General features: G+C 40.6%; 1 protein-coding gene across 3 annotated transcripts in view; it reads right to left on the bottom strand.

The window, feature by feature from the left end:
- The window catches only part of chd7 (chromodomain helicase DNA binding protein 7), a 297,949-nt gene that overhangs the window by 103,302 nt on the left and 179,807 nt on the right, over window positions 1–14,840 (bottom strand). For all 3 annotated transcript variants that reach the window (XR_010961454.1, XM_067980156.1, XM_067980157.1), the window contains one exon: window positions 9,738–9,824. Coding sequence is in view for 2 of the 3 variants with exons in the window: in XM_067980156.1 (XP_067836257.1) it covers window positions 9,738–9,824 (87 nt within the window). In the remaining variant the exon portion in view is untranslated. The remainder of the gene's footprint in view (window positions 1–9,737; window positions 9,825–14,840) is intronic.

Raw genomic sequence — 14,840 nt, 5'->3', positions numbered from 1 at the left:
GGATCTGGAAGTACGGGGTGGGGGGGGGGGGTGCAAAAGAGACGGAGATCCTGGTGTTTGAGAATACTGGGAGGTGGATAGCAGGATGAGGTAGGAATATGGGGAATCTCAGGCTCTGGGGCTAGTTAACCTGAAGTAAAATAAAATGAAGGGGATATTAGGATGCAAGAGCACTGGTGAGAGCTGGGTCCTGTGATACAGGAGTGTTGAACGATTTTGGCATTTGAAAGCACTGGAGAAGGAGGTTCACTGGGTCTTGGAGAATACAGAGGGGTTCCAGACTATGGGAGTATTGGGTGCACTTGGAATCTCTAAGCTATGCAAAGGGGTTCCAGGGTTTCTGTAGTGGGAGGGGTGACACAGATTATGGAAGTTTTTGGGATGCAGGTTATCCTGGACTATGGAAGTATGGGGGAGGGGGAAGTAATCGAGGTCCAGATGTTACGGAGTGTGGAGGCTGCCATGAGGTTAGGGAGTATCGGAGAGCTTTCGGGATGGGTAACATTACAGAGTCTGCCGCATTGAAGGGATTGGGAGGGTAGCGAGGGTAGGGGAATGTAGATGTCCCCCAACCCTTTTAGGGATATCAGATGGCCCACACCCCTTAATAGCACTGTTGTACCCCTCCTTGTCTCTTTGAAACGGTCAGAATTTCCCCACTAAGTTCAGCAGGTTGATGTATTTTAGCTGGTCTAGTGCAAAATGTTGTACCGTTCCCACCCCTTAAACCGCCCACCCTTATCACAGGCAGCCAACTATATTGGGCAAGTAGCACTAAGCCAGTACCATAGGAGTCCATTACAAAGGCACCGCCTATAACACGTTAAACACGTCAGCCAGTTTGAGCAGTTCAGTAAGTTATTCGCACCTCGTTATCGTTTTTGTATTTAAATCCTTCCATGGATCATTCGGTATCTGTTTAAAAGGGGTGTGTCATCAACCCCGAATCACTGGATCATTGTGTCTGTTTAAAAGGGGTGGGCTGACATTCCCGGTTCATTCTGTCTGTGTTTGTTCAAAAAACAGATCAGAGAAGATGCTGCACTACGATTGCTCCAGTTGGTTCATCGATCAAGGAGACTTTTGTTTTGGGCAAAACATTAACAGTCCCAGTCCAATGTTGTTTTCAGATCTGCACCAAGTCTGCACAATTTTTCTGTTAAAATTAATTCCTCCACCTCCTCTTCATAAAGCAAAACTAAATCTGGAGGGAAAAGACAGCCTCTGTTTTGAGCCAAAATCTTTCATTGTTAACAATCGCCCGTTCTGAACTACAACAATAACCACAGGGACGGAATTGGAATCCTGTCAGTCATTTGTTTCCTTCCCTGTACCCGTGCTCGCTCATTGTCCCTAGAAGAGGATACACCGTTTGGATCAGGAATCGAGTTCGGATCAGCCCTGTGATGGACAGACTAGAATCTGTCACTATCACCGAGACACAGGCAATGCTGTTAAATCTACTCCAGGATCAATGAACCAACTGGAGCAATCGCAGTGCAGCATCTTCTCTAATCTGTTTTTTGAACAAACACAGACAGAATGAACCGGGAATGTCAGCCCACCCCTTTTAAACAGACACAATGATCCAGTGATTCGGGGTTGATGACACACCCCTTTTAAACAGATACCGAATGATCCATGGAAGGATTTAAATACAAAAACGATAACGAGGTGCGAATAACTTACTGAACTGCTCAAACTGGCTGACGTGTTTAACGTGTTATAGGCAGGTTCTTAATGAATACTTTGCATCCGTCTTCACGGAAGAGGGGGACAATGCAGGCATTGTACTTAAGGAGGAGTGTGAAATATTGGATGGGATAAAGAGTGAGGAAGTATTAACGGGTTTGGCATCTTTGAAAGTAGATAAATTGCCAGGCCCAGATGAAATGTATCCTAGGCTGTTAAGAGAAGCAAGGGAGGAAATAGCGGAGGCCCTGACCATCATTTTCCAATCCTCTCTGGTTACAGACATGGTGCCGGAGGACTGCTAACTTTGTACCGTTGTTTAAAAAGGGATAGACCAAGTAATTACAGGCCAGTCAGCCTAACTTCGGTGGAGGGCAAATTATTGGAAAAAATTCTGAGACACAGTATTAATTGTCATTAATCAAGGGCAGTCAGCATGGATTTGTGAAGGGGAGGTTGTGTCTGACTGACTTGATTGAATTTTTTGAGCAGGTAACATGGAGGGTCGATGAGGGTAGCGTGTTTGATGTCGTCCACATGGATTTTGGCAAGGTCCCACATGGCAGACTGGTCAGGAATGTAAAAACATATGGGATCCAAGGGAAAGTGACAAGTTGGATCCAAAATTGGCTCAGTGGCCAGAAGCAAAGGGTAATGGTCGATGGGTGTTTTTGTGACTGGGAGGCTATTTTCAATGGGGTTCTGCAGGGCTCAGTACTAGGTCCCTTGCTTTTTGTGGTATATATCAACGATTTAGACATCAATGTTGGGGGTACGATTACGAAGTTTGCAGATGATACAAAAATTGGCCGTGTAGTTGATAGTGAGGAGGAAACTGCAGACTGCAGGAAGATATCATTGGGCTGGTCAGGTGGGCAGAAAAATGGCAAATGGAATTCAATCCAGAGAAGTGTGAGGTAATGCATTTGGGAAGGGTAAACAAGGCAAGGGAATACACAATAAATGGGAGGGTACTGAAAGGTGTGGAGGAAGTGAGGGACCTTGGAGTGCATGTCCACAGATCCCTGAAGGTAGCAGGACAGGTAGATAAGGTGGTTAAGGTGGCATACGGGATACTTTCCTTAATTAGCCGAGGCACAGAATATAAGAGCAGGGAGGTTATGCTAGAACTGTATAAAACATTCGTTAGGCCACAGCTTGAGTACTGCATACAGTTCCGGTCACCACATTACAGGAAAGATGTGATTGCACTATAGAGGGTACAGAGGAGATTTACGAGGATGTTTGCTATGAAGAAAGATTGGATAGGCTGGGGTTGTTTTCTTTGGAACAGAGGTTACTGAGGGGAGATTTAATTGAGGTATATAAAATTATGAGGGGCCTTGATAGAGTGGATAAGAAGGACCTATTTCCCTTAGCAGAGAGGTCAATAACCAGGGGGCATAGATTTAAAGTAATTGGTACAAGGATTGGAGGGGATCTGAGGAGAATCTTTTTCACTGAGGGTGGTAGGGGTCTGGAACTCAATTGCTGAAAGGGTAGTAGAGGCAGAAATCCCCATCACATTTACAAAGTGCTTGGATCTGCACTTGAAGGCTACGGACCAAGAGCTGGAAACGGATTAGGCTGGATAGCTCTTTCTCGGCCGGCACAGACGTGATGGGCTGAATGGCCTCCTTCTGTGCCGTAAATTTCTATGATTCCATGAACACTTCATAAGTAGTGAGGAGGCTTTATAAACGGTGGAGACAATACTTGATAATACGTTTGACCAACCCATTATGCTGCCGACAATGGTGCCACAGTGCCACCTATCTTGGAAGACTTAGTGGTTAAGTAAAATCAGTAACTAAGTTTAATTGACCAGAAAGTATGATAGATGGGCATGACAATAGGTATAACAGGGAAGCGTTACAAAAAGCAAAAAGGGCACCTACAGAAAGTCCATATTGTACACAAGACTTGTACTTTACTTCTAGCAGATCTCCATTGGCATTGCTCAGGTGAATCAGAGGATATGCTGTTTTATAACAGCTGGGGTGTTTATGCCATGTGGATATCATCAGGGTCGCTGATTTACAGTAACTGAATAAATCAAATTCTCTTTATATTAAATGATATGTTGTGAATTTTGTTGGTGCTTTGGGGATCAAATTCTGTTACCGTCCATTGTTCCTCACCTGTTTTAAAGCTGAGAGTACAAAGCAATATCACATCGAAAAGGTCTCAATTGGATATCTGGTATCAATTAGATATCTGGTATTCAGCAGTGGGGGACAGAGGGAATGGGGTTTAGCTGCTCTGAGGGTGCTCCTATGCATTGCTAGCATAAGGAGTAGTCCTGGGATTTGGCAGAACTGATATGGGGGTCCTGGGGTTTGGCAGCATGGGGAGGATTCCTTGGTCTGACATCACTATCGAGGGGTGACCTGGGATTTGATAGAACTGTGGAAAGCATTGAGGTTTGGCAGAATGGGGGTGGGGTGAAATATAGGGTTTGGCTCACTGGTGGATTCCTGGTGTCAGTCATGGGGAGGGTGTCCAAAATCCAACAGTACTAGTTTGTCACCTTCTAAGATATGTCTTCAAACATTAAATTTTGTGATTCATTTCTGGAAGTGTATCTATGTCTGCCACTGTCTCTATCTATATCTTTCTCCTTGTCTGCTTCTCTCACTTTGTCTCCACCTCTTGATTTGGCTCTTACTGATGTCAGTAATTAGAAGGTTTACATTTTCTAACTATCAACAAAATTCAGATGATAATTATTGTTTTAGCTTGCTTTCAAAATTCAACCCATTAGTGCTTTTTGACTCTGCCAGTGTGTCTCATTCTCAGCTTAATATACTTTCTGTTTACAGTATTTATAATTCAAAATTAACAGGTATGCAATCAGTACTGTAGAGCCTGAGGGAGAAGTATTTTATCTTTTGGCTTGCTTAAATGCTATTGATGCATCCTGGGAAATTACACATGCTGAATGTGTTTAGACTGCAGAATCGGCCTTCAATTAACAATGTCACCGTTCTGGGCAAAAAGAGCCCAAGCTTTTGGGAGAGGGTAAGGCCTTCATTTAAAGACTTTAACGTAGGCATTCCAAATAACAATATGCAATTCAATGGTTAAATTTAATCATGTTATTGTGAAATATATAATTTGTTGCATTTTCTTTTACAAAGTACATGATACAACTAACCATGTTCAGAAATGTTGATATTGTGACATGTTGACCAGGGTTTTCCACTGTAAAAATGATACAGGAAGTTATTGTATACAGGAAGTATGTGCCATAAGCATTATGTTTAATACATGATGGATATAAATATTTCTGCAACAGCATGGTTTTACTCACGCTCTCTCTTGTAGGTTAAGATGAGGGGGCAAGGTAATTTTAGGGGTCCGCGACAATTCAACTATAGTTGCAGCGGGTCCCCATACAGGAAAGTTTGTAATCCATTGCTTTTTACCCATTATCAGAGGCAGTGTTATGAAGTGGGTTGAAATGAAGAAAAGCACTACCACTAATTTCCCTAAAGTTGAAATGCAATAGCTCAAATTCACTGCCTAGATTACTAGGTAAAATGTTGTTGCATTTGAACCCAGATTGTCAACTTTGTACAGCTGCAATGTATGGGTCCTAGATAGCACTGTAGCAGGCAAATGAGTTGAAACCTGGGACTGAATCTTAGCAAACATCTTTGCATAAGTGGCTATTTCAATGCACTTTATTGAGCCACCAATCAACAGACAAGCGATAGGTCTCATTAATTAGAGCAGGCGAGGCCAGTTTTAACTAGCACCAATTGTAAATTAATAATTTGATGGTATATTATACGATGTCAGGATATATGGTTATATAAAGGTGATTTCTAGCGAACTAAACTGATTTTTTTTAATATAAAGGCAGTGTTTCAACTTGAATGTTGCAGGACTTGCAAAAAGAAACTGACCAATCTCAGTGGCATTAACAACGTTGACAATACTGCTTTACAACACTCCTTTTTGGATCTGCTTTCAACATTAAATGCACCTTAGATGAAGAACGGGTATGAATTTTGGGCAGGGGGAAAGAGAGGGAGAAGGAAGAATAATTTGTGTTGTACAACATGATGAATTAAAAAATTCCCAACAGCTGACAGAGTGATAGCGCCCCATGGTGTAATATTAAGCCATGGAAACCAGGAAGATCCATGGTCTGATCTCTAGTATATGGGTTAGCTGATGTCAGTAGGATGCCAAAGGACCTCAGTATTTCTTGGGCTTAAGAAGAATAAAACTATTCAAGGTTTCACTGGCTGATTGCTATGCAGTGGAAATCACATCCATGTGAATGTTGGGGTTGTATTGAGCTCGGCTACAAAGTACTCCAATCCTCCAATAGTCGAATAAACTGCCAACACTGACCATTTAGGCTTTCACTTTACAACGTAAAGCACAGAACAAGAAAAGGCCATTCGGCTCAATAAAGTGCATTGAAATAGCCACTTATGCAAAGTACCAGAGGGCTGCCACCAATCACTGAATTCAACCCAAGCAGGTGTCACCGTCTTCACAAGTAGATGCGAATAAAAAAATAAATTAAGCCATCTTCCTGCCCTAAATGAAAGTGGATGAGGAAAAATATTAAAATGACCAGTCTTTCCCCCATAGCGTAGTGAGGAAAGGTCCCAAACCGTGCAGCACTGAACCATCCAGACCAGAGGTCCCTGATTTGATTCCCAGTCTATGTTGAGTTACATGATTTCAATCAGGGCAGCTACAACTGGCATGAGCACATCTGGGTTAGGGAGGTGAGAAATCAGCCGGGAATCACACTCCTGATCACTATCCAATGATCCCTATTTGCAATGTGTACTTGTATAGACATCAGCCAGACAGAATCAGGCTCAACTGTAATGCCCTCCATGAAAGAGTGGTCTGTTGACACTGTCTGGAATCACCCACAAAGAATGGTGCTAGGATGATGCACTGGAAGACTGCCAGCAACCAAAGATCAATATCCTAACAAAAGTCAATACTCTGGGAAGCAGAGAGGGAGAAAAGCAGCAACAAAAAAAAACTCACTGTTGGAATGATGGTCATGTTCTTTGAATTTAGTTACAAAATATCCACGACCTAAATATGCCATTACCTAAACAGGGGAAATTCATGGACACTCTCTTTTCAAGTCCTACATCTTGGGAAAAGAACAGCAAAAGGGAAGTACATCTTAAACGATAAGACTGTAGCAGAGTGGAAGAACAGAGAGATCTAGGGTGCAGACACATGGGTCTTTGAAGGTAGGAGTGTGGGTAGAAAAGTACATGAGAAAGGCAAATAGATCCAGTGATTGACGAAGAAATATTGAACATAAAAGCTGAGGAGCGACGTTAAATTTGCACAATACATTAGGTAGCTATATTTGAAATAATACATGCAGTTCTGGGCACCTCAATATAGGAAGGATATTAGACCCATGGAAAGGAAACAGCGAAGATTGACAAATTAAAGCACGAATGAGGTTACATTTATGAAGAAAGGCTTGATAAATTGGAGCTTTTCATTGAAAGAGAAGATTACAGGGATCTATTAGAGGTTTTCAAATTTTTAAATATTGAGGGGCTAAATAGTGAAATATTGTTCCCATTGCTTACCATATCAGTAACAAGGGGGTACAGACTCAGGATTAGTAGTAGAAGAACAGAGAACAAGTTGGAAGAATTTATTTCCCAACAGTTATTAGAATATGAGATGCTTTGCCACAGTGGCTATTAAGGCAGCGACTGTAGCATAATTTAAATGGGAACTGGACAAGTATTTGAAAAGGAAGAATATGAAAGGATAAGGGAAAAGAATAGGGAAATAGGATTCGAGGAGATAGCTCCAGTTTACTAGCGAGTATTGGCACGATGGGATACGTAGCCTTCTTCTGTGCTTTAATTTCTATTATTCTATAAAGAATAAGACAAACCACAATGAAGGCAGTAATCTAACATTTTTCCCTCGATCTCTTGCTTGAGAATTCTTTTAACCTGTCCTCTACCTCTATGTTCACAGTCTAAGTCAATTGGATTGATTATACGTATGTCTCTCTGAACTTCAAAGTATTGGGTCAAGTTTTCCCTCAAACTTTTCTTCATCCGCCATTTTTAGCCCATCCAATTAATTAGTCTGGATATATTTGATTTGCTTTACCCCTTCAGATTTCTCACTTAGTCATATAGGTGAGCAAGGGCTCCAGAAAAAATGACTGTGGAACTCTACTGATCACTGCTTCCCCCCGACCTGAAAAATGCTTCCCAATTATCATATTTTGCTCCCCATTACCAAGATAGCTTTCAAACCAGCTAATTTACCATCAATTTCATAAATCTTAATTTTCTTTTTAAAAGTACTGAACAAATTTTCTCGGTCTTGTCCTTTTATGGCTGTTTCGTTATGATAGCCTAGTCATCTATACACAGATTGAATTAATGAATGAATTGAAGTTTCAAGATTGATTTCACACAGTTCTGGTATGAGTTTTTATTTGAAGATAAGTTTCTCAAATCAGATTTCTCAGCAGAAGTGCCTTTTTCAGGTGTGGTTAAGAAACCACGTGTGGTTGCAATGTAAACTGCTCTCACTTCATAATGTACCTTTTTGATCTCTGTTTTCAAACCTATTTGCATCTACTTCTGGTTTTAAGTTTCTCTCATGTTTTAGCTTCATGCCGTTTCTAAGGCTGCCCCCCACCCCATATAATCTTATGTTTGCATTTCTTTACATAAGCTTACTTTTTAATTTCTCCTATTTGTGTATCTACACCCAATATCCCTTTTGTTTCATTAATATAAAATTGTAGAATTTCTTTCTCCCTGAATTTATCCCACTACTTATCCTAAAGGGAAGATATTGTGTTCCACAGCAACTTCTAGTACCTTGTCCGAGTGCAGATTCTTCATGTGATCATGGATACCAAAGTTTGATCTTGAGCCAATCACAGCTCAACCAGATCATTACTTCTTTTGGGACCCACATGTATGCACTTCTAACCAAGCTCATTGGATAGCAATCAAGAGCAGCAACCTTTGCCAATTTTTTCCCCCATCCCTAGAAATGAGGACATTGAAGCCAATGTAACAAACCTACTCTTGTCCAGGTGAAATAATCTGAACTCAGCACAAGTGACGAAACATGAGATCTTCCTGTTCTAAACAGAGCCAATATCAAACCATGTGGTGTAGTTATCCACTGAACAATTAAGGGGGGTAAAATTAAACATTAGTTTTCCAATTGTCACAATTGTGATTTTCAATTATACAGCATTTCATAATGCAATGCTCCTTTAATGTAACATTTAGAAGAATTATCTATATACATCAAGTTATCAGAAGCTCTGGATATGCTGTATTTTGAAGACAATAGCTCGAGGCATACAATTGTCTCAATTTATTAGTGTAGCAGTTATTGGAAAACAGGCTGCCATTCACACTCAAATAGTAAACCCAGACAAGGGGTGCTGATGACTGACAATCACATTTACAGGATGAGTTTGAATAATACTTCAATAAACGACTGCTTCAGCAGTATCTTGAGAAAGAATGGTATATGACTAAAATTGATGAAATAAGAACCAATGTACAGGATGCCAAAATAAGTATCAATGTTCAAATTTTGAATAGGATAGTAGATAGGAATTCTCATCTAAGCCATCTAAGAATTTTAAAGATGCTTTGGTGGGAACTATGAAAAGAACAGAAGCAATGAATTTAAATGCAGGTTCAATTTTTGGGATGGGTAGGAGAGGACATTATTCAAAATTGACCATGGCTTGAAAATATTACTTAAAAATTTAAGTCAAGACAATTGCCAATGGTACTTTAGTACCTTATCATTAATGCAGAATTTGGTTCATGCTACTTATTTGGTAAACTGCTTCCCTATTCTACAGCTGCCATTTCAATAAAACTCCATAAATTGTACCCTGTACAAATACTTACCTACTGAGGACAAAGAAACATGCATAAAGTGATATTGTATATGACATTTTAAAGTACCTTTAATTCTAGTTTTCTCACAAAATAAGCAGCTCACAAAGCACAGAGAAAAAAATGATTTTTTACCTCTCCACTATCTTTATCAGTGCTATGTGAAACATCAAGTATCCGATCTACTTCTACATAATCTGGATTAAAAGGTTCATCTTCAACCTGCAAAAAATTGGGGGGACAAAAAGCACAGTTGACCTTAAAAAAAAAAGCATACGTTATGAGAAATCAGCACCACTAATATCAAATCCAAAAAACAACTGATGAGTGATTATATGATGAAGTATAATTAAGAGTTAATGGTTTAAATGTCACTGCACAGAACAGAATTTTCACATCTGAAAATTGATTCCTTACAAACATATCAAGTCTAATGCCTCTGTTAAATTTCATAATGAAGCTTATAAAATTTACTTTCAAAAGGAAAAGGGGGGGTGTCAGAAAAAGTATAATTACTGTAACTGGCGATACAGACAGTAACTATGGAGAGGACACCTGATAAGCATGGAATACAATAGATATTTCACGAGTAGGCTTCCCGAAGTGGTGTACCAAACAAAGTTGCACTCAGTGCTACAAGCAAGGTATAAATTATATATCCTGCAACTCCTCATACACTTGCTTTAACACATCTGTTAATCAAAATGCTAAAAGTTTGATGTGAACGGATGCCATGTGGTTTAGATTAGCCAGTGAAAAGCTCCCCCACCCCCTCACAAAGTTATTGATTTTCAATTGAAATAACATTTTGGAGGTATTACGTGAGATATAAATTTCAGGAAACAAGTCGTTATAATCTGGTCACACAAAAAGTAAGAGATATTTGGACAATGTTAAATGAGACAAGTTGGCTAAATATTAAAAATGGACCCATTACAGACCCCTGGGTGCACCACTTTTATCCCCTTTCCAGTCCAAGCAACACCCATTTCCCTTAACTCTGTCTCCTGTCCATCAACCAACTTTCTATCCATTCTGCTTCATTTCCCCATAAATCATATGCCTGATTTTTTTTTAAAAAAACAAGCCTCTTACAGTTACAACACAGAAATAGGCCATTCTGCCTAACCAGTCTGTCAGCACTGATATTCCAAGTGAACACATAGCTCTAATCACATTTACTTATCCTGTTCCCATAGCCCTTCAACCCCCTTTCCTTCATAAATCTTGTGACACCTAATTGAATACCTTCCGAAAATCCATATACATTACATCGACCATATTTCCTTTGTAACTCCAATCTATCACTTCAAAAAAACCTTACATTTACCAAACATGACTTACCTTTAATAAATGATTAACTTGTGCATTTCTAAATGCTTAATAATTCTCTTGTAAATTATGGATTACAAGAGTTTTCCTACAATTGATGTTAGATTAACTGGTTTATGTTATCTTGTTCATCCTTCCCTTTCTTCTTGCAAAAAGGTGCTACATTGGCTACTCTCCAGTCCCATGGGGCACTACATTTCCCAGAACTAGCACAAGCAATGCTTCTTTCCCTTTTGGACTAGAAATGTACTGATCTGAGTAGTCCTGGATGCAATCAAAAAAGCATTCCTCACCATATGTATTACCTTTATTCCAGTTTACCTTTGGATAGTTAAAATCACTCAATATTGAGTCCTATTCTTGCACATCACTCTGAACTTACTGCAGATCACATCTTCATCTCATCCCCACTGATTCGTGGCCTGTAACGCATACCAAGAATTGCACCATTTTCCTTCCTATTTCTTAACTCTATTTATATGGCTTCTGTCATATCACAGCCTTCCTAGATCATCCTTATGTTCTAGCGCCAGGATAGAATCTTTCAGCAAAACTGCCACACCCAGCCCCTCTTTTTGACCTCCGATCTCTCCAGAACCAGGAATATTAGCTTCCCAGTCATGTCCAAATTTAAGCTATGACTATTATAGCTACTGTATTATATCCCTCCATAATTATAAATGCTTGGAACTCTTTTGTTTTGAATGCTTTCTGCATTCATGTATACCACTCAATCCGGACTCCAATATTTTGGAACACTGACCCTTATTCTTCTTGGTTTGCTCATTTAATTTTGATATCCCTTGCACCTTCTACAACAGTACTTTTGTATCTCTACCTCTTAGCATGTGTCTTTCCCTTTTCCTCAAATAGTATTGTCTCACTTTTTGTTTTAGCTAAATATTGTTCTTCTATTCCAATAGCTTAATTATTCCTGCTCTCCCTCTCTAGTCTCAAACTTAAGACTTTCCCCAAGCCCCACCCCACTGCTCTACTTAGCCTCTCTAAGGATATTAGCGCTTTTCAGCTCAGGTGAAAACCATCCCTTCAGTGCAGCTTTCCCTTATTCCAAAATCTGCTCAGTGCCCTAAGAATGTCGCTCCTGCACCAGCAGAGTAGCCACCCTAATCTTAATGAGTCCAGCACGTGGGGCAGGAAGCAATGCAGGTATCTTGATTTACAAGCTAGCACCTAATTTCTTAAACTCCCTATGAAAGACCTCAAATGTACTCTTTATTTGCCATTCGTCCCAATGTGCGACACTACATTCAACTGTTTTCACTCCCCTTCCAGAAGTTTTTCCACCCATTCTGTGATGTCCTTCGCCCTGGCACCATTTGGAACTCCTGGTCACAACCACAAAAGAAGTAGGTCTTCACCTAACTGTAGAGTACCTTCTACTACTGTGCTCCTATTTTTGTAGTTTCGCTGCTTCTCACCCCCCTGCTAAATCCCTTGTTCCATGGTGTTACAATGTTGCTCGGAATTACCGTCCTGAGTCACTGTCACAGTCCACCTCACACTTGTCCATTACTAAGTATCTATTGGACAGTTCCAGCAACTCAGGGGTTCCTCGCACCCGAGTCCTGACTGCATTTGCTGTCCCTGCAGATGGTCACCCACATCTCTCTTTCTACATTAACCCTATGTACTGAACTGTGTAGCACTGCCTGTCGGGTGACTACTTTATGCAGAATATGATCCCAAACCCCTTATCCGCTGATGCTGCAGTGTGACCAATTGCTTCTCGAGCACAGAGATACTCTCCTCCAGACTCAATTTTCCAACACTTAGTGCAAACATGCTGCCCCTGGATACACCAAAGATCCATGATGGACCATATATCACTCCACAAGTGTTTGCTGTTCTGCCATCCTTTTGTTTCTAACTTAAAGAATGTAGATGAACACCCACTAGCTCCAAACTCTCAAGAATCAAACTCCATTTACTCATTTCATACAAGTATTACTTATAGGAGGAAAAAACTTCTGTCCAATTACATTTCAATGGCGAACTCCCTCCAAGGCTAAACTCTACACTATTCTGGCCTTGCAAATTGCACTTGTTTTTTTGCAGCTTGAGAAGAGTTACCGAAGACAGACATTGTATTTCAATCATGGGGCACAAGAGGTGTCAAAGCCAAGCCCTATCCTGTCTTCACCAGACATTTATACAGGTGCACCTTCTGGTGAGGGGTCACTGGTTAATTATCCAGGAGCACGAGCCTTGGCTAATTTTTTCAACTCCCCAGCCAGGGCACTTTGAGGACGGCTGTTGCATCCCAATCACTACCCTAGCTGAGATCTGCTAGCTCAGAATATGGATTGAACTGTATGTTTCAATATTACAAAGCCATTACAGAAGACCAGTATTGTTTTTAAATAGTAAAGGCAGAGAGTATAGTTCTGCCTTCAACGGAAGTTGCTGCAGCGTTTAACTTTCAAAAAATGTATCCATATAATAGACACTGAACTGACATCTTATATTTTTCTTTACCCAAGATGATGCAACACAATCACACTATATGAATAGAGGGAAGAACCTCAAATGATTTTATGGAAATGAACCCAGTGAGAAAAAAAATGTTGTGTCCTTTCAAAAATATTAGCTAGTCCAGGGTATTTTTAGAAACTTAAGTGGTCTGCTCAGACAGCAAATAGTCAAAATAGTCACTCCTGATTAGTCGAGTGTAATTATACAGCTTTTCACATTGCGCTTCACAAATGTAGGCATTTTCATTGTTTCTTCAAGAGCATGAATGCTTGCAACAAGTCAAAATAGAAGAAACTATGTAACTGGGAATTGATTACATCCCAGAAAATTGTCCATTCTGATCGGTTTATTCACAAAATAACCAATTATGTTCGACAAAAAGATTCAGAGGTATACAATCACGATAACATATCTTTTTTTCTCCACCCCCTCTTTTTTTGCTATAACTCAGCACACTCCAGGCTCTGCTCCCTGCCACCAATAGTCTTTGTTATTGTTACAGAAGCAAACAGGGACAGTGGCAAAGTGAACTCTCATGTGAATACAGAGTGAAACCAGAACACTGGTATCATTGCAAAATATGCAGTAGAAATACTTTTAATAAAAACTATAACAACATGCAATGAAGCCTGTAGCTTTAACAATACAACTTATATTTATATAGTACCTTTAAGGTAAAATAACTCTCCAAGGTACGTCACAGAAGTGCAGGCAAAAATCTGAGTCAAAGAAGGAGATACAAGTGGGGTGACCAAAAGCTTGGCCAAAGAGGTGGGTTTTCAGCGGGGTCTTAAAAGGAAAAGGAAAAGAGAGGGGTGGAGGATTAGGGAGGGAATTCCAGATCATAGAGCCAAGCAGGCTGAAGGCACGACCACCACGTATGGGGGCACAAATAAAGGCTGGAGTTGGACGAAAACAGAGTTCTGGGGAGGGGGGAGGTTGTGGGGCAAGAGGAGGTCACAGAGATAGAGAGGGGTGAGGCCCTGGCTTTAAACACCAGGATGAGAATTTTGAATTGGAGGTGTTGGAGGATTGTGAGCTAAAGTAAGTTAGGAAGCACAGGGACTGGTTATAGGCAGCAGAGTTTTGGATGAGCTGAAGAGGATGGAGGATGGGAGGCTGGTAAGGAGATTATTGGAACAATTGAGTCTGGAAGGGGCAAAGGCATGGAAGAGTGTTTCAGCAGGAGATGGGTTGAGCTAGGGACTGAGGCGGGCAGTATTATAGAAATAGATGGCCTTTGTGATGAAGAGGATATGGGGTTGGAAGCTCAGCTTGGGGTCGAATAGAACACCGAGGTTACGAACAGTCTGATTTAATTGGAGACAGTGGCTGGGGATGGGGATAGAATCGGTGGCACGGGTACGAAATATATGGAGTGGACCTAAGACGACGGCTATGGTCTTCCGAATA

The sequence above is a fragment of the Heptranchias perlo genome, chromosome 3, assembly GCF_035084215.1.
Source record: "Heptranchias perlo isolate sHepPer1 chromosome 3, sHepPer1.hap1, whole genome shotgun sequence".
NCBI lineage: Eukaryota > Metazoa > Chordata > Chondrichthyes > Hexanchiformes > Hexanchidae > Heptranchias > Heptranchias perlo.
The sequence above is the reverse complement of the archived record's forward strand: the minus strand, read 5'-3'. Positions and strand labels throughout refer to the sequence as shown.